This window comes from Salmo salar, chromosome 10, assembly GCF_965601325.2.
Source record: "Salmo salar chromosome 10, fSalSal1, whole genome shotgun sequence".
In the NCBI taxonomy this organism is placed as follows: Eukaryota; Metazoa; Chordata; class Actinopteri; order Salmoniformes; family Salmonidae; genus Salmo; species Salmo salar.
This window is the reverse complement of record NC_138300.1, coordinates 68581327-68601327: the sequence shown is the minus strand read 5'-3', so window position 1 is coordinate 68601327 and position 20001 is coordinate 68581327. Positions and strand designations below refer to the sequence as shown.

The 20001-nt window shown below is 42.8% G+C and overlaps 1 protein-coding gene across 1 annotated transcript in view; it reads left to right on the top strand.

Annotated features, from left to right (window-relative positions):
* brsk2a (BR serine/threonine kinase 2a) overlaps positions 1-19835 on the top strand; it is a 572400-nt gene extending 552565 nt beyond the window's left edge. The window contains exons 17-20 of the mRNA XM_082956614.1: positions 6329-6452; positions 8801-8981; positions 9685-9774; positions 19177-19835. Of these exons, the coding sequence (XP_082812740.1) occupies positions 6329-6452; positions 8801-8981; positions 9685-9774; positions 19177-19199 (418 nt within the window). The 3' untranslated portion in view covers positions 19200-19835. The remainder of the gene's footprint in view (positions 1-6328; positions 6453-8800; positions 8982-9684; positions 9775-19176) is intronic.
* The last annotated feature ends 166 nt before the right edge of the window (positions 19836-20001 follow it).

The following is a 20001-nucleotide window of genomic DNA, read 5'->3' as shown; positions in this document are numbered from 1 at the left end:
ATGGGAATTTATCAAAATTGGGTTTGTTTTCGAATTCTTTGTGGATCTGTGTAATCTGAGGGAAATATGTGTCTCTAATATGGTAATACATCTGGCAGGAGGTTAGGAAGTGTAGCTCAGTTTCCAAATCATTTTGTGGGCAGTGTGCACATAGCCAATCTTGTCTTGAGAGCCAGGTCTGCCTACGACGGCCTTTCTCAATAGCAAGGCTATGCTCACTGAGTCTGTACATAGTCAAAACCTTCCTTAAGTTTAGGTCAGTCACAGTGGTCAGGTATTCTGCCACTGTGTACTCTCTTTTTAGGGCCAAATAGCATTCTAGTTTTCTCTGTTTTTTTTGTTAATTCTTTCCAATGTGTCAAGTAATTCTCTTTTGGTTTTCTCATGATTTGGTTGGGTCTAATTGTGTTGCTGTCCTGGGGCTCTGTGGGGTCTGTTTGTTTGTGAACAGAGCCCCAGGACCAACTTGCTTAGGGGACTCTTCTCCAGGTTCATCTCTCTGTAGGTGATGGCTTTGTTATGGAAGGTTTGGGAATCGCTTCCTTTTAGGTGGTTGTAGAATTTAACGGCTCTTTTCTGGATTTTGATCGTTAGCGGGTATCAACCTAACTGCTCTGCATGCGTTATTTGGTGTTTTACGTTGTATACAGAGGATATTTTGCACAATTCTGAATGCAGAGTCTCAATTTGGTGTTTGTCCCATTTTGTAAATTCTTGCTTGGTGAGTGGACACCAAACCTCACAACCATAAAGGGCAATGGGTTCTATAACTGATTCAAGTATTTTAGCCAGATCCTAATTGATATGACACATGTTATGTTCCTTTTGATAGCATAGATGGCCCTTCTTGCCTTGTCTCTCAGCTCATTCACAGCTTTGTGGAAGTTACCTGTGGCGCTGATGTTTAAGCCGAGGTATGTATCGTTTTTTGTGTGCTCTAGGGCAATGGAGTCTAGATGGAATTTGTATTTGTGGTCCTGGCAAATTGACTTTTTTTGGAACACCATTCTTTTTGTCTTACTGAGATTTACTGTCTGGGCCCAGATCTGATAGAATCTGTTCAGAAGATCTAGGTGCTGCTGTAGGCCCTCCTTTGTTGGTGAGAGAAGCACCAGCTCATCAGCAAACAGTAGACATTTGACCTCAGATTCTAGTAGGGTTAGGCCGTGTGCTGCAGACTGTTCTAGTGCCCTCGCCAATTCGTTTATATATACACTAGCGTTCAAAAGTTTGGGGTCACTTACAAATGTCCTAGTTTTTGATAGAAAAGCAAATTTTTTGGTCCATTAAAATAACATCAAATTGATCAGAAATATAGTGTAGACATTGTTAATGTTGAAGGGAAGCATCCCGGAGTCGCCTCTTCGCTGTTGACGTTGAGACCGGTGTTTTGTGGGTACTATTTAATTAAGATGCCAGTTGAGGACTTGTGAGGCGTCTGTTTCTCAAACTAGACACTAATGTACTTGTCCTCTTGCTCAGTTGTGCACCGGGGCCTCCCACTCCTCTTTCTATTCTGGTTAGAGCCAGTTTGCGCTCTTCTATGAAGGGAGTAGTACACAGCGTTGTACGAGATCTTCTGTTTCTTGGCAATTTCTCAAATGGAATAGCCTTCATTTCTCAGAACAAGAATAGACTGACGAGTTTCAGAAGAAAGTTCCTTTGTTTCTGGCCATTTTGAGCCTGTAATCGAACCCACAAATGCTGATGCTCCAGATACTCAACTAGTCTAAAGAATGCCAGTTGTATTGCTTCTTTAAAATCAGCTCAACAGTTTTCAGCTGTGCTAACATAATTGCAAAAGGGTTTTCTAATGATCAATTGGCCTTTTAAAATGATAAACTTGGATTAGCTAACACAACGTGCCATTGGAACACAGGAGTGATGGTTGCTGATAATGGGCCTCTACGCCTATGTAGATATTCCATAGAAATCTGCCGTTTCCAGCTACAATAGTCATTTACAACATTAACAATGTCTACACTGAATTTCTGATCAATTTGTTGTTGTTTTAATGGACATTTTTCTTTTGCTTTTCTTTTTTAAAAACAGGACATTTCTAAGTGGCCCCAAACTTTTGAATGATAGTGTCTATATTCCTATTTATCGAACAAGTAAACTTTTAGTACAATAGGTGTGTTTGTGTGTTTAGTGCAGATGTATTGGAAGAGCTGTTTAATCTCACTCAATTCTACAGTGTTCTCCTGTCCTCTGATGACCTCTGCTTAGCTGCGCTGGTCCTGCTGGTGGACCTTTTGGAATGGAGCGGGGCCAAGTCTGGGCCGGGGAGGCTTCCTCTCTGGTCTGGTAGAGGTGGTGGTCTGGTGTAGGGTAATAGGCTGGGCCCAGTCTAGTCTGGCTAATCCGATGGAAGTGGCGATGCTCTGGTGGTGTGGGGCATGTGGGATGTGCTGGGTCTGGTGGGGCGTTGAGGGGGCCTGGGGCTCCTTGGTGGGGCTCCTTCTCTCACTCTCTCGTAGCTAAGTGTGGCGTAAGCAATGCTCGATCGATCATGAGATTTGATACTTCATAATGAAGGTTGCTAGGCAGCGCCTGTTACTAGGCTTTTACCATCCTCGTGGCAGTTCTAAAGTTTGCGAGGCATGTCACTTTGCCTAGCGCCAGTTGTTTTAATCAAATAAACGCCTGGCTATTAATTACATTTTACAGTAGGTTTATGCCATTTTAAGGCATGTATCAAATTGTTACTTATTAATGTAATCCAATGATTTTAAATAATTTAAGCAATAGCCGTGTGTGGTCAGCTATAATTTAAGCACCTTTTTGATTGGGACAGCGCAATGCTTTGAGACACGCATACGGACTCTTGATAAATCAATCAATGGCAGATATTTGTTTTCACTGAATAACCGTTTGGATATTTGGTTACAATGAGGCTGGGAAAGTGTTAGCTAAATTGTGGTGAGTGCTCATGATGATAATCTTTAGTCTAGTTTGCTCATCTATTAGCACTGATCACAACATTTTGCTAGCATGTTTAGGCTATGTAGCCTAGCATAAAAAAGGGGATTCTTTTTGCTCTTCACTCGCATACAGCCTATATTCCTACAAAAAGCCCTTGACTTGTCTGATAATCAATCAATGTGATTTTGTTTCACTGAATCTCAGTCTGTAGACTATTTGGTTATTTGATCTCTGGCTGGGCAAATAAGTTTAGGTGGTAGCTCATCTATTTGTGTGCTCATCTATCACTGATCATACACATTTAGCACGCTGTAATATAGCATAAATGAAGTGTATTATTTTGCTATTGACTCGTGCATAGGCAACTCCAAAAGCCCGCAGAGGTTGTGAAATATGAACATGACTTACATACTTTTTAAAATATTCATTGCTACTTTTTTCTATGGGTATCATGTTAATAAAGATAGCCACAATTTAACCTACTAGGAGTAGAATCTACAAATAGTCTTAGATCATAGAAGGGCTTACGGACAGGTGGTGCAACAGGTATCATTTTTAGGTTTGGTGTAGAGCACATTTACGATCAACTGGTGCAAGTGGTCCTTGGGGTGAGAGAGAGCCAGGAGAGAGGGAGGGAGGGACAGTTTGGGGAGAGGAGAGGGATGGAGAGAGTAAGAATGAGGGTGGGAGAGAAGCAGGGAGAGGGGGTAGATAGGGAGGGAGAGTTGGGAAAGAGTGTGAGAGAGGGAGGGAGGAAGTTGGGATGTAGAGAGAGGGGGAGGAAGAAAGAGGTGGGAGGGACGGAGGGAGAGCGAGGGAGGGAGGGTGAGGGGCATAAAGAGATAGAGGGAGGAAAAGAGGGAGATAAACGGAGTAAGGGAGAGTTGGGAGACAAAGATAGGAAGAGAGAAGGAGCGAATTACTCAGACTGTGTTTGGGATTCAGAGTGTGCTCCCTGAGCCTGAGTTTGTTCACTTACAGTAGAGTAACACAGTGTCAAGACTGTAATGTGGGAGGACAGAATGAAGCTGACTTACACCATGTCCAAACCGGACATGCGTGTGTGTTCGCGTGCGCAATCGTGCGCAAATAGATTTTGTCCCCCCACACCAAACGCAGGCTGAAATATCAAAACAAACTCTAAACCAATTATATTAATTTGGGGACAGGTCGAAAAGCATTAAAAATGTATGGCAATTTAGCTAGCTAGCTTGCAGTGGCTAGCTAATTTAGAAACTGGTGTCTCCAAGTGGCCACACACACCTTTCTAAAGTGTGCGCAGTTCCTAAGTAATTTCAATGCATTTTTATGATTCAACTATAAGATGCTTTTCCTGAGCACTCCTAGCTGTGCTGTTGAGGAACTAGAGCAAGCACACTAGTAGTTGTTTTATTTGGAACACAATCCTGCATCCCCACCATCACACATTACTGTTGTTGTTTACGCAATCCAAAAACTGCCATTATAAATCGCAATCTGGATCAAGCGGGCATAATTTGAAAGCTTGTTCTATTGCCAACATGACTAGCTACACTGAACAAAAATATGATTGCAACATGTAGTGTTGGCCCCATGTTTCATGACCTGAAATAAAGGATCCCAGAATTTTCCTCAGAAAGCTTATTTCTCTAAAATGCTGTGCACAAATTAGTTTACATCCTTGTTTGAGCATTTCTCCTTTGCCAAGATAATCCATCCACCTGACAGGTGTGGCATATCAATAAGCTGATTGAGCGGCATGATCATTACACAGGTGCACCTTGTGCTGGGGACTATAAAGGGCCATTCTAAAATGTGAAGTTTTGTCACACAACACAATGCCACAGGTGTCTCAAATTTTGAGGGAGCGTGCAATTGGCATGCTGACCACAGGAGTCCAACAGAGCTGTTGCCAGAGAATTGAATGTTAATTTCTCTACCGTAAGCCAACTCGAACGTAATTTTAGAGAATTTGGCAGCACGTCCTACCGGCCTTACAACTGCAGACCACCTGTATTGCGTCGTGTGGGCGAGCAGCTTGCTGATGTCAACATTGTGAACAGAGTGCCTCATGGTGTCAGTGGGGTTATGGTATGGGCACGCATAAGCTACAATGAGTACAATTGTATTTTATTGATGGCAATTTGATTGCCCAGAAATACATTGACGAGATCCTGAGGCCTATTGTGTGGCCCATTTTTTTTTTTTAAGGTATCTGTGACCAACAGATGCATATCTGTATTCCCAGTCATGTGAAATCCATAGATTAGGGCATAATGAATTTATTTCAATTCCAAAATCAAAGTTTATTTGTCACGTGCGTCAAATACAACAGGTGTTCCATGTCTCTTTCCTTCTCCTTTACTGATCTTATTTTCTCTGCCACTTCTCATTCATTCATTCATTCACCACATTTTCTCACTCCTACCTTACAGTGAAATGCTTACTTACAGGCTCTAACCAATAGTGCAAAAAAGGTGTTAGGTGAACAATAGGTAGGTAAAGAAATAAAACAACAGTTAAAAGACAGGCTATATACAGTAGCGAGGCTACATACAGACACCGGTTAGTTAGGCTGATTGAGGTAGTATGTACATGTAGACATGGTTAAAGTGACTGATTTCCTCTGTATGAACTGTAACTCAGTAAAATCTTTGAAATTGTTGCATGTCGTGTTAATATTTTGCTCACTATAATTTATAAAATACCATCTCACAGTGTTAATCTTTCACACCGCAAGAAAGATTGGTGCGCATAGAATGGAGTCATGAGTGCATTTAGGTGCATGTTCTGCGGCAAATTCTCTTCACAATAGACAAACAGGCTCATTCTGTTCAGAACATCCCAGGGTATGACATCATGTCATCTTGTAACTGTGCATTAAACATAGTGATCATAAACATTGACATGAGTTTTATGATATGGAAATATGAAGTGCACATTTGAACTCATGGGTATTTGGCTGGCTTGTGTGACATCAAAGAAGTGTTTATTATTATTCTCCTCAACGTCTAATTTTTCAAAATACATCAATTCCTCTTAATTTACAGCATTTCACTCAATCAGACAACAAAACAAAAGTTGCCCAATTAGTGGGAGGGACGGGGACAACTTCTTGTTGCACGAGATGCTCAAGTTCAGAACGGCTGTCAGTCAAAACCCATACAGTGCTGTGAAGCGCAGGGCCTGAGCTCTGACGTCATGTATAGCATGTTACTGTACAGCCCAGCGTTCCAACTTAGTTGCTTATCAGTGCCAAAATCGGACATTTTCAACCGATATAGAGGTACAAGTGAAAAGGGATAAATGTATGTCAAACATGCCAAATGTGAGGTTATGAATCTTCAGCCCATTGTGATTTGTTTCAATAAAACATGTACTTTGATCAACTGTGTCAATCTGCCATTTTCTCCCCTCCTTGCAGACTTGCCAAAAAATCCTGGTTTGGTAACTTCATCAACCTGGATAAAGAGGAGCAGATCTTTATCTTGATCAAGGACAAGCCTCTGAGCTCCATCAAGGCTGACATCGTCCATGCCTTTCTCTCGGTACGTAAACCCTCTCTACCCCTTTCTCTCACTGTCTTTTTTGCTCTGCTCCCTCTTTAGTTCCTCTCGCTCTAGTTACTCATCCCTCTCTCCTTCCTCAAACCTTCTTCTCCTTGTGCCCTCTTACTCTACCTCTCCATGTCTCTTTCCTTCTCCTTTACTGATCTTATTTTCTGCTCTCTGCCACTTCTCATTCAGTCATTCATTCATCACATTTTCTCACTCCTACTTTGCTTTCCTGCCTCCTTCCTTCTCTCCGGCCTCCATACATCTCTTCTTTTCCTCACTCTCACTCCCCCCCACTCCTATCATTCTCTTCTCCTCTCCTCTTAACTTCTCCTCCTTTCTACAGAATGTATTCCCTATATCATTATGGGTATGCTCTTTCCATGAGATAGACTGACCAGGTGAATCCAAGTGAAAGCTATGATCCCTTATTGATTTCACTTGTTATATCCACTTCAATCAGTGTAGATGAAGGGGAGGAGACAGGTTAAAGGGTTTTTAAACCTTGAGACAATTGAGACATGGATTGTGCCATTCAGAGGGTGAATGAACAAGACAAAAGATTTAAGTGCCTTTGAACGGGATAGGTGCCAGGCACACCGGTTTGAGTGTGTCAAGAACTGCAACTCTGCTGGGTTTTTCACACACAACAGTTTCCCGTGTGTATCAATAATGGTTCACCACTCAAAGGACACCCTTCCAACTTGACACAACTGTGAGAAGCATTGGAGTCAACATGGGTCACCATCCCTGTGGAACGCTTTCGACATCTTGTAGAGTCCATAACCCAACAAATGGAGGCTGTTCTGAGGGCAAAAGCGGGTGCAACTCAATATTAGGAAGGTGTTCCTAATGTATTGTACACTCAGTGTATATGCATATGTTGCAGGTATGTTGCAGTATAGCCCCAATACCTGCTATCAGCCTAAGAGGGTATTTTACCATTATAACACCAATGTTGATTGGTTTAGCTTAGAGGCGCGTGAGTGCGCAGATCTGTGAATGTGTGCGTGCATATGTGTGTGTGCGTGTGTGAACATGTGTGAGTGTGTTTGTGTATGCTTACATGTTTCTGATTTATCTAGCCATTCAGTAAGCTGATTGTGTTGCTATCCCTCCCATTTTCCTTTTGAATGGCACTCTGTACTCCAGGGCTACATCCCAAATGGCACCCTTCTCCCTACATAGTGCACTACTTTTGACCAGAGCGCTGTGGGTCCTGGTCAAAAGTAGTGCACTCTGTAGGAAATAGGGTGGCATTTGGGATGCAACCCAGGTCAATAGAAAATCAACACGGACCACTGATCATTAGCATATAGATGCTTTGCCCTGAGTGCTGTGTATCGAGGAGGTGGTGTGTGTGTGTGTGTGTGTGTGTGTGTGTGTGTGTGTGTGTGTGTGTGTGTGTGTGTGTGTGTGTGTGTGTGTGTGTGGGGGGGAGAGAGAGAGAGAGCCTACAGGCAACATTGAGGTCTCTCTCTCTCTCTGTTCTTCGCTGCATCTCCAAAGCCAGTGAAAGCTGGTTTTCAGTGCAAGCCAACAGAGAAGCACATATACAAATTTTCTCACAGCTTTAACAAAGTCTTAAAGCAAATGGAAACTCTTGCTCCACTGTAGGTCAATGGCAAACCAATCTTCTATTCCTATGAGGTAGCTATTTTGTCCCCAAGTGTATGCTTGGTGTCCCAGAGAGTAGATGTACACCTGAATAGTTGGAACTATACTCTTCAGCACTATATGATTAATCAAACTCTTGGCAGCAGTTTGGTGAAACATGACAATTTGGGTGTTGGCAGGGTTGACATTGCATTAGCCTGAAATTGCGTTCCAAATGGCATCCTATTCCCTGTGGTGCACTACTTTTGACAAGAGCCCTATGGGCCCTAAAGTCTCTATGCCGCGTGTCACTCTCAGATGTACTGACGTTGTAATCTGGTTAGAGTTTAATCTGTGCTTGGTTGCATCAGGGTAATTTTAATGACGTTTTATTCAACCTGTCACTTATATAAGAGGTATGTGTTATCTCTTAACTCACTTGAGCAAGTGAGTCTTTCTCTGTGACACTTTTTCTCCCTCTCTCTGTATGCTCCTCGCTCTCTATTCCCTCTCTATGATCCTCTATCCCTACTTCTCTCCACAGGAGCCACACAATCAGTTGCTCCACCTCTTTCTCTCCCCCATTTTTAATCTCTCTCTCACCCCCCCTCACTTTCTCTCCTTTTCTTCAGTCTCTCTTTCCTCTCTTTCTTCCTGATTCCCCCTTATATTTCTTATCTCTTGATTCAGAATGTCCACTTCATAACTATAAAATAAAACTAAAAAAAGATGTATCGCTCTTCCAGATCCCTAGTCTCAGCCACAGTGTGATCAGCCAGACGAGTTTCCGGGCAGAGTACAAGTCCACAGCCGGCCCCACAGTCTTCCAGAAGCCAGTCAAGTTCCAGGTGGACATCACCTACACAGAGAGCACTGCCGCCCCCAAGGAGAACGGCATCTATTCTGTCACCTTTACCCTGCTCTCAGGTACACGTAAACGCACAAGCATTCATGCATGCACACACACATGCACACAAACACGCACACACAGGGAGGTATGTAGACACACTTGCAGGCAAGTAACACACGCACACACACGGACAGCACACAGGTACACACACACACAGGCAGACAAGCACAAACACATGCGGGCACACCGCTCCTAGGTGTTTGTGTGTGCATGTATGTGTGTGTGTTTGTGTCTTTCACAGTGTGTGTGTGCTCCATGGGACCAGATTGGAGGAAGAGGACACTTTCCCTGGTACTAATCATAGGCCATTTGGATCCCGCTGCTTCTCTGATGTTAGTGGTTACAGGAGACCGCATGCAGCCACACTCTCTTTTTCATCTCCATGATCTATCCTAACACTCTTCCCTCCTCCCCCACTCTAACCCCCTTGTTTTCTTATTTTCTCTCTACCCTTCTCCTTTCCCCTTCCTTTGTTTTTCCTTTCTATTCCTTTTATTCCTTACTTTTCCTCTTCATTTCTTTACTCTTTTTCCTCCCCTTTCTTTCTCTTAATTTGTCTCCTCTGTTCTGCCTTTTTCATGTTCATGTGTACAGTACCTTTGTGTGTGTGTGAGTATAGAATGACTAACCTTGTTCTCCCCTTGTCTATTGCAATCATGTGTGTGTGTGCCTGCATGTGCGTATGTGTGTGTTTTCCTGTTTGTGTGTGTGTGTGTATAGGACCCAGCCGGCGCTTCAAGCGGGTGGTAGAGACAATTCAGGGCCAGTTGCTAAGCACACATGACCAGCCCGGAGTTCAGCAGCTTTCTGGTGAGTTGAACACGCCCCCTTCCCCCCCACCAATACCCCTATCACCCTCTCACTGCTAAAGCTAAGCTAGCACTCCTCCCCCACTCTCACCCCCTTTCCTTCCCTTTCACCCACTCTCTGCTACAACCTCCATATATTGCATGGCCCTCACTCCACCAAGTATGGGAAGAGATTGCTCCATAACTAGTGATCTAAGATAAGATGTTTTTTTATGGTCCCTTAATGTTGGTTATAAAGGATCAGGGGTAGGATAATCTCATCGTGAGCCCTAACTGCCACTGCTCCATGGCTCCTCGCCATGGTAACGTCAAAGCAACCACAATGCACCTCAATGAATTGCACTGCCACTACATTGAGATGTAGAGGGATCACACTCTCTAGCTAGCTCTATCTTTTTTAAACCCTTGTCACTCAAAATCCCAACCTCTTGTAACCCTTTTTGCTGCCCATACCTGCCATTGACTAGACCACAGCTATCTGGTTAGATAGTGAACTTAGAGGACCAGTCAAGTTAATCCTGGTGCTAGGATCTCCTCCTCTATGTCCTCCTCCCTCATCCAGAGAGGTTTTACTCTGCCCAAAATCTGTCAATGAAAACAAGCCCACGAAGTGAGGATTTATTTTGTATGGAGGTCAATGAGAGAGTGTCAAATTTGGTCAACAAAAAATGTAATTGCTCATTTGCTACGTGAGGCTTATTTGATTGAATAGAAGTTTAGCAATGGTTAGGTTGTTACGAATACACGGATATAGTAAGTGGACGCACGTGACATTTTGGCAACATAGTTGTCATAGAAATAGATAGAGGACTCATCATGGAGATAACCCATTTTAGCATGGACATTGCCATGGAGGGCTTCCACCATTTTAAAGCTGTCAACTGGGTGGGGGTTCCTATGAGTTGGAAGCAATCAGCCAAAGAAGAAGAAAAAAAATCACCTGCTTAAAAATGGAGATGGCACTGCCCATGCTGTTACATATGCTAAAATGGCACAGATGAGTCCTCTATCTATCTCTATGGCCTTTTGTTCTGACGCGTATCTGCCCTCTTATTGGCTAGAATGTCCCCACCTGATCTCGCCTCCCCCTTATTTTTCCATTGTTAGAGCGGTCACTTGAATATCTTGTCAATATAATAGACAATCTTCGCTCATCTCTTGTTTTATCCATGAGCCATTTGGCCAATAATAAGTCATCCTGTCCCGAAGTGCCTACCACATAGATCTCTTATAGACAATAGAGATGTCTATAAAGATTGAGAACAAAAGAAGAAGAAAATAAAATACACTGTCCTCCTACTCACCCTCCTCATGGCCTTCCTCATGTCTTATCAATCCATCCATTGCTATCTCTCGTGTATGTGTGTGTGTGTGTGTGTGTAACAAAGTATCACAGTTTGACTTAGAAATGTAATGTTTTGTCCACGTTTTTTCCAAACGTCTATGGGTGAGATCAAGGCAAATGTTGGTTTTTGACATTTAGGTTGAGACACTGTTACTTAACTCAGCAAAAGTGAAACCAAAAACACTGCAGTTGGGCTGGGAGTTTCACATCTCGGGTTAAGGGTTAAATTAAGGTAAAAATAGAAGAGGCAAGTGGAATGGGGAGAAATGTCGGCCCTGCATTCAAGACCAAAATTGCTTAAAGGAAATTGTGATTAATAAAAAAGTATTCCAATTTCATGTAAGGACCAAACAATTGACAGCTGTGTACCCTAAGTGTCGTTGTGCATTAGTTTACTTCAATTAGGGGAAGGGTGGTAGGGTTAGGGGAAATACATTTACAGAAATGTCTAAACTTGTTTTCGCTTTGTCATTATGGGGTATTGTGTGTAGATTGATGAGGAAAAAGATGTATTTAATCCATTTTAGAATTGAAAAAGTCAAGGAGTCTGAATACTTTCCGAAGGCACTATATATATTTTATTTATATATATTTCCCCCAAAAGATATATGGGGGATTGGAAATGATGCAGACAATTACATTAATGGAAGCCACAATCTATCTGCAAATATTTAAGCTGATCTACCCCCTAAAAATACATTTAGAAAAGTTTAAAGTTAAGTTAAGGTTTGGGATATGGTTAAAATGGGGTCGTTTAGGAATTTATTCAGAGTGGTTAAGTTAAAGGTTAAAGTTTGGAAAAGTCTTAAAACAGAAAAACAAATAACTATTGCCTAGCACTGAACACGCAACCTTTGGCGCCAGAGAGCAGCTTTTTTACACCCATCCACCATCCCCTAGCAAGCTGCCAGCCTACTTGAGGTAATAGTGCTCACCTTTGCCCATTGTGACCGGTTTTGAAGCAATTCTAGATGTTCTTGGGACCTGGATGGTCATCTAACTTTGACTTCAAACTAGAGCAACCTCCCTGGTGTGTATTCCTTGTTCGCCATCCTCCTGATACCAGTACCATCTGCTGGCCAGAGAAATACCACTAATATGTCTCTTATCAGTTCACTTACATTTTTTGCATGTGTACTACTATTTTAAATGTATTCTATGTAACTAATTCTGCACTTATACTAACATTTTAACAATCACTGAATCAATATGTTAAAAGGAGGAGTGGTAGATGCTGAAAATGGTTAAGTGTTGAACAGTGTGAGTTTCCCTGTTTGTCTGAAACCCAAAGTCAGTTCCTTTGGTATCTATGAATGTGTTGATCAATGAATTTGCATATTGATATATTGCTACATCTGGCTGATGTTAGGAGTTGGAGACCAGGCAGTCACCCTCCAGCCCATCCCCATGTAGACACATGTCCACTGCAACTCACTAAGCTTTATATTTTTTTGTCTTTCATTCCTCTCTCTCGCTCTCACACACAAACATTATGCACATGTGCAACACAAACACAAGGACATGTCATTCAAGAGTATAGGAACAGAGCCACTGTTCATTGTAAGGTGGAATGTCGTTAAGGCGAGTTGGTGTTATCAGTGGACTCTTAGAAAAAAGGTTATTTGACTGTTCCCATAGAAGAAACCCTTTTTGGTTCCAGGTAGAACCATTTTGGGTTCCATGTAGAATCCTCTGTGGAAAGGGTTTTACATGGAACCCCAAATGGTTCTACCTGGAACCAACAAGGGCTTTTCAAAGGGCTCTCCTATGGGGACAGCCGAAGAACCCCTTTAGGTTCTAGATATAACCTTTTTTGCTAAGGGTGTGTCTTCTGATTTAGTATACTTTTTGTATCATTAGTATGATCCCTGTCGCACCTGAAACATCTCAGTGTTTAGAATGCCAGCTGAAAACTTACCTTGAAGTTAACGTGAGTAGATTCGATGTCATAGGCCAAAAGCCTGTGTGTATATAGATCATCACCATCCCAAACAGAGAGCGTGGAATTATTTTGGAGTGACTCAACATCTCTCCCTTCTGTTGACCCCCAGTGCACAGATGTGCCCGAAGGCAAGCACTCTTGTCAACTTCCACTTAAAGTAGACTTTACTTTGACACCTTTCACCCCTGGTGCTACCAACTCTCTCAAGTAAATGCACTCCCACTTCTCTAGTCATCACACACACTTAGAAAACTCTTGGAAGAACTGATTTGATTTAACATTTAGCACAGTTAGTAAAATACTTCAAATTGTACAGGATGCGAACAGATGACTGACATTTCGACTCTCAGGAAGACGTCAGCTTGACGTCGAAAACGTCAGTAATCTGTTCACATCCTGTACAATGGATTAAAGTGAGCAAAAATAATGTGGAGTACTCCAACTCATTTTTACCTCGAATTAGTCATTTAAAAAAAAAAAAATTTGGTAAGCCATTCTCAGAGAAATAGTACAATTAAAATAAACAATTAATCTAGAATAAAGACTGTCATGGATTTTTGCCAGCACTTTACTAGCAGCATCCCATAGCAGGGGTTTTACTGGGCTTAGGACCAAATGGCACCCTATTTCCTATTTATTGCACTACTTTTGACCAGGGCCCATAGAGTGCACTATATGGGGAATAGGGTGCCATTTGGGACTCAACTAAGGTGTAGTAGAGCCACTGGGTCAGTGGCACTATCTGAAGTGGCAGGGGCCAGTAATTAGCAGAGAACTTGGCTTTGCATAACAGTAGGTGGCGGACAAAATACTTAATCAAGGCAGCTCGGTATGTCTGTTAATCACCAATAAGAGCAGTCCCGAGGAGTGTATGTGTGTGTTTGCATGCTTGTGTGTGTGCAGCATACCTGGCAGGGATTTAATGTGTTTCTCAGAACAGAGGGTGATAAAAGGGGGAAAAGATGGGGATGGAAGGATGAGGGATGGTGTTGAAACAATTAACTGTCTGGTCTGTCTGATGCAAGCCTCTCTCCTTTCATCATTTAGATTGGCATGAGCGAGAGAGAGAGGAAGAGAAAGAGAGAGCTGAAGGTTGAGCAGACAGAACACAGCACAAGTTCTATGCTCAAATCAAATTATACTTGTTGCATACACAAATTTAGCAGATGTTATTGCGGGTGTAGCGAAATGCTTGTGTTCCTAGCTCCAACAGTGCAGTAGTATCTAACAGTTCACAACAATGCACAAATCTAAAAGTAAAATAATTGAATTAAGAAACATATAAATATTAGGACGAGCAATGTCAGAGTGGCATTGACTAGCATACAGTAGAATACAGTATATACATATGAAATGAGTAAAACAGTATGTAAGCATTGTTAAAGTGACCAGTGTTCCATTATTAAAGTAACCAGTGATTCCTTGTCTATGTACTGTACATAGGGCAGCAGCCTCTAAGGTGCAGCGTTGAGTAACCGGGTGCTAGCCGACTAGTGACAGTGACTAAGTTCAGGGCAGGGTTCTGGGTGGAGGCTGTCCCATCGATGTGGATGGGGGAGTGCTCGCTCTGTTGTCTCCTGAAGTCCACAATCAGCTCCTTCGTTTTGTTGACGTTGAGGGAGAGGTTATTTTCCTGGCACCACTCCACCAGGGCCCTCACCTCCTCCTTGTAGGCTGTTTCGTCATTGTTGGTAATCAGGTCTACTACTGTTGGGTCATCTGCAAACTTGATGATTAAGTTGGAGGCGTGCGTGGCCACGCAATCACGGGAGAAATGGAGTACAGGATGGGGGTGAGCATGCACCCGTGGGTGCCCCTGTGTTGAGGATCAGCTTAGTGGAGGTGTTGTTGCCTACCTTCACCACCTACAGGCGGCCCGTGAGGAAGTCCAGAACCCAGTTGCACAGGGTGGGGTTCAGACCCAGGGCCCCAAGCTTAATGATGAGCTTGGAGGGTACTATGGTGTTAAATGCTGAGCTGTGGTCAATGAACAGCATTCTTACATAGGTATTCCTCATGTCCAGATGGGAAAGGGCAGTGTGTAGTGTGGTGGTGATTACATCATCTGTGGATATATTGGGGCGGTATGCAAATTGAAGTGGGTCTAGGGTGAGTGCTACGGGGCGATAGTTATTTAGTTAAATTACCTTTGCTTTCTTGGGTACAGAAACAATGGTGGCGCAGGGCTCTCCAACCCTGTTACTGGAAAGCTACCTTGTCAGTTTTCACTCAAATCCCATTTGTAACAAACCTGATTTAGCTTATCAACCAGCTAATTATTAGAATCAGGTGCATATATTCGGGTTGGAGCAAAAACCTACCAGATGGTATCTCTCCAGGACCAGGGTTGAAGAGCCCTGCTCTAGTGTACTGTACATCCACTCAGTTAACTGTTCCAAGTTGTAAAATGTTCAACCTAGAGATTTGTCTTAACAACTTTGCTGAATAACTTTATGATCCTAAGGGTTTCAAACTATTGCCTCAATATTTTGGAGTGACTCAGTATTTCTGTAATAGGGATTTGAAGATGTTTTTCATCAGTGAGAAACAGTCTGAAACTGTGTTACTGAAGTAAGTCATAAAAGGCTAGTGAAAGTTAGTGTCCTCCCAGGTTTTAGAGCCTAGTATAGTAGCAGTGTGTGTGTGTGTCCTTCAGCCTGCTTCACAGTATATGGCTGACACAGTTGTGTACGGCTCTAAAAAGTTAGTGGTACAGGGTTTTAGAAAACTACATAAAAAGGCCCACTAACACCGGCCTGAATTGCCAACTTTTAAGTAGTTTTGGAGATCATTCCACATGAGGTGAAAAAAAAACAAAAGCAGATTTCCCTAACTCGGTGGAGATTGAAGGGATCTCCAGGGCACAGGAGGTTGGTGGCACCTTAATTGGGGAGGACGAGCTCATGGTAATGGCTGAAACGGAATTAGTGGAATGGAATCAAAAACATGGTTTCCATGTGTTTGATGCCATTCCATTTCCTCCGTTCCAGCCATTTTTATGAGCCGCCCTCCCCTCACCAGCCTCCACTGCTGAGTCCGGGTCTGGTAACTTATACGTCTGAAGGTTAACAATTTTATGCAAGAGGGCTTTACAGGCAAAAAGAGAGCAATGCATCGAGACTTCGTTAGAGGGCAAGGTTACGTTTTGATACAAATTGCAATGTGTGCTGATCACTCGAAATAAAGCACAATGCGCAATGATAAACTGTGTCCAATGGCTTCAATACAGTGGCAGCTGCATTCATATAGATGATTTCGCCATAGTCAATTACCGGAATGAATGTTGACTGAATTATTTGTTTTCTGCTATTTAACAAAACACAGGGCCTGTTCTTATGGAATAAGCCTAATGTAATTCTTAATTTCTTAACTAATTCATCAACATACTTTTTGAAAGATAGATTTTCGTCAACTCAGATTCCCAATTATTTATAAGCGGGGACACGATCAATGAGGACACCTTCCGAAGAGACATTTTTACGTGATTTGGAAAATAACATATACTTGGTTTTACCTGCATTAAGTACTAATTTCAATTCAATAAATGGTTTGCGCAGGGCAATAAAGGCAGATTGAAGCCCTGACAGAGCCTGGTCAGCTGTGGGAGCAATAGAATACACCACCGCATCATCTTCATACACGTGAAACTAATAACAAAAAAATACATAAACTGTTAATGTAAATAGTGGAAAGAACTGGACCAAGATTCGATCCCTGTGGGAAATCCCTAAATAATGTTCAAACCAGCTACACGCAGCCTGGTCCAGGCCAATTGATTAAAGTAGGGTGCTCCAACCCTGCTACTGGAGAGCTAACGTTCTGTAGGTTTTCCATAACCCTAATCTAGCACACTTAATTCAAATAATTTGCTGGTTAATAAGCTGAATCAGGTTAGTTAGTTGAAACAAAAACCAGGAAGTTACCGCTCCAAGAACAGGGTTGGAGAGCCCTGGATTAAAGCCTCTGAATAAGCAATGAGTGATCCACAGTGTCGAAGGCTTTAGAGAGGTCAATAAAAAAGGGCCACACAGTGTTATTCTTATCTAAACATCATTTAAAACCAAAGGAGTAGCAGAGAAGGTGCTATGACCTTGTCTGAAATCTTACTGGTGTACAATTAGAACACATTTCTTAGTTGGGGGGGTAGCTAGGTACACTGGATATTGCCAATCATGAGAATATGCTGATCATATTTTGGTTATAATAGTTAAATGTATCATTGGTCCGCTTTTTTAAAATTACTTTTTACCCCTAATTGGAAGTTAGTCTTATCACTGCAACTCCCGCACGGACTCGGGAGAGGCAAAGGTCGAGAGTCATGCGTCCTCTGAAATACGACCCTGCCAAGCCGCACTGCTTCTTGACTCACTGCTCGCTAAACCCGGAAGCCAGCCGCACCAATGTGTCGGAGGAAACACTGTGCAACTGGCGACATAAGTCAGCGTGCATCTGCCTGGGCCGCCACAAGGAGTTGCTAGAGTGCAATGGGACAAGGACATCCCAACCCTAACCAATTGTGTGGCGCCTTATGGGTCTCCCGGTTGCAACACAGCCCAGGATCGAACCCGGGTCTGTAGGGATGCCTATAGCACTGCGATGCAGTGCCTTAGGCCGCTGCGCCACTCGGGAGGCCTCAGGTTTAATTTTTACTGATGGTAATACCCACATCCAATTTCGAATCACTCTTGAGCAATCTGGCTAAGGATAGCACTCAGTATAGCCTAAAGAGCTGGATTTGCTAATACGTTACAAAAAATTATATATATATAAAAATACACTGTAGTCGTTCAGTCATGTACAGACAGCGTTTGTTTTATTTGAAATTATATAAATGACTGATTCAGGGTGTCATTCGCTGGCATGCTTCGGAATGTTGATCACGTGATTACCTATTTTGTTAAACTGCTAAAATATTAAATATTGTATTTGTAATTACCATTGGATTGTACTGTATATGGTAAATAGCAGTCCAAAATGCTGCTTTCTCTATAAAGCTCCAAACTTTACCACTGACCTAAATTGACCTACATCCTGCTTCTCATTGGCTAGAGCTGACAGTGATATCATATTGTGGTGTCTTTTTTATGTTGAACACACACACACACACACACACACACACACACACACACACACACGACGTGGCTGTCACAGTGGCCCTCACCCTCCCTCCATCTCTCTCCCTCTTCCCCACCTTCTGTCAGTCTCTCTAGCCTCCTCTTCTCGCATAAACCCTAACGTTCATTGTTTGTTCTCTCTCTCTTCCTCTCCCTCTCTCCCCGTTTTATTTGCTTCCCGTTTGTGTACCTAGGTAGCCCCTTGAATAACTTCTTTGACGTAATTGAAAAACTTTTTTCAGAGGAGAAGAACGGCCAGGTGCCTCACTACCAACCCCCCGCTACCCCAACCACCCGACATTGCTCCTCTTCCATGCGAGAAGATACAAAATGTCCGCCCGCCACGGGCCGAGACAGAGTCAGGATGGCGTCCATTGGGACACTGGAGGAATCCTAGACCAGGAAACTGTAGTAGCAATAGAGCCAAAATGTTAGTTAGAGCTAAGATGAAGCATTAAAGATCCGAACCCGAGTATCACTTTACCCATTCTTATCAGGGGTTTTGGAAAAGTGGTCAGAGACTTGACAATGACAAAGCTAGCAGTACTGTAACTGAACATACCCTCTTTGGACTCAATATACTTTTTGTATGAAGGAATGACTGTGTACATATAGAGAATTTGAATCAAACAGATATTTTACCAAACCCACACACAATCTCCCCTCTCCTTAACATAACCCCCCAAACACACACACACACACACCTCACATCACCCCATCTAAGCGTCCGTGCCATTTTGTGTGCTCCCCCTCCCCCACTCTTTTGATCACATATTGGCACTGTTCGAATACTTCATAAATACATCCTTGAAGTAATCACAGATCTGACTTGTTTAGATTGGTGAAAGTAGTAGGGTGGTAACCTTGCTTACATCTATCCAATCACTGTGCTTACCTCAAGGAAACGAGGAAGGAAGGATCCATTTCTGTATTAGTACAGGGCCATTGTGTTCTCTCTCCTCTGCTCACCTGTGTGATGACTTGACTTGTTTCTACTACCAGGAATTATCCAGAAAACCTATTAGATCCTCCTCCTGCCTCCCTGCTCCACTTCGCCTATCCTCTCCCTCCTTGGCCATCACTTCAACCCCCCTGTCTGCACACCAAGAGATGGACATTTGTTGACTGAGCTGGGGACCGCTTTTCAAGGGGCTTCCTTCACTACCCTGAGCAGCAGTCCCTGAGGGAGAAAACAGCAATCCATATCTCTCTGATACACAAGCATATTATACACATACAAATGCACACACACACTTTCCACCCGCCTACTAACCTCTCCTATCCCCTCATATAAATGGAGATTATTAAGCATTTAACACCCAAACACACAATCTCATTACACAAATAAATACATGCTCCCCTTCTCACACACTATTGCACAGTATGCATAGACAAACTCTGGGATGTTATAACAAGAACAAAAAAAATGACAGAACAATGAAGTGACCAAGAGGAGAAGCGAAGGAGGATGAGTTTGTTGATATACTGTAGTATCAACAGCCGACGCGGACGCTTGCTGGATTGTATCGTTTCTCTTTTTAATGTACTTCCTCTTTCTTTGTGAAGAAACTGGATTTAAAAATACTAAATGGACGTCTATTAGACTCAATGCCATTGCTGCAAATTGACTGGAATTGCTATTTCAGAAAGCAAGGGGTGTATGCAGTATGGGTTGGGGGGGGGGGGGGGGGGACGACTTGATCTGGGGTTGTGGGGAGGGGTGGAGGGATTCAGGTGGGTAATCTAAATGAATGATCTATTCTGTTGTACAGACTGAATTCATTTCTTATGTAAAAAGGAAATGTCTAGTTGTGACACAGTGTTTAG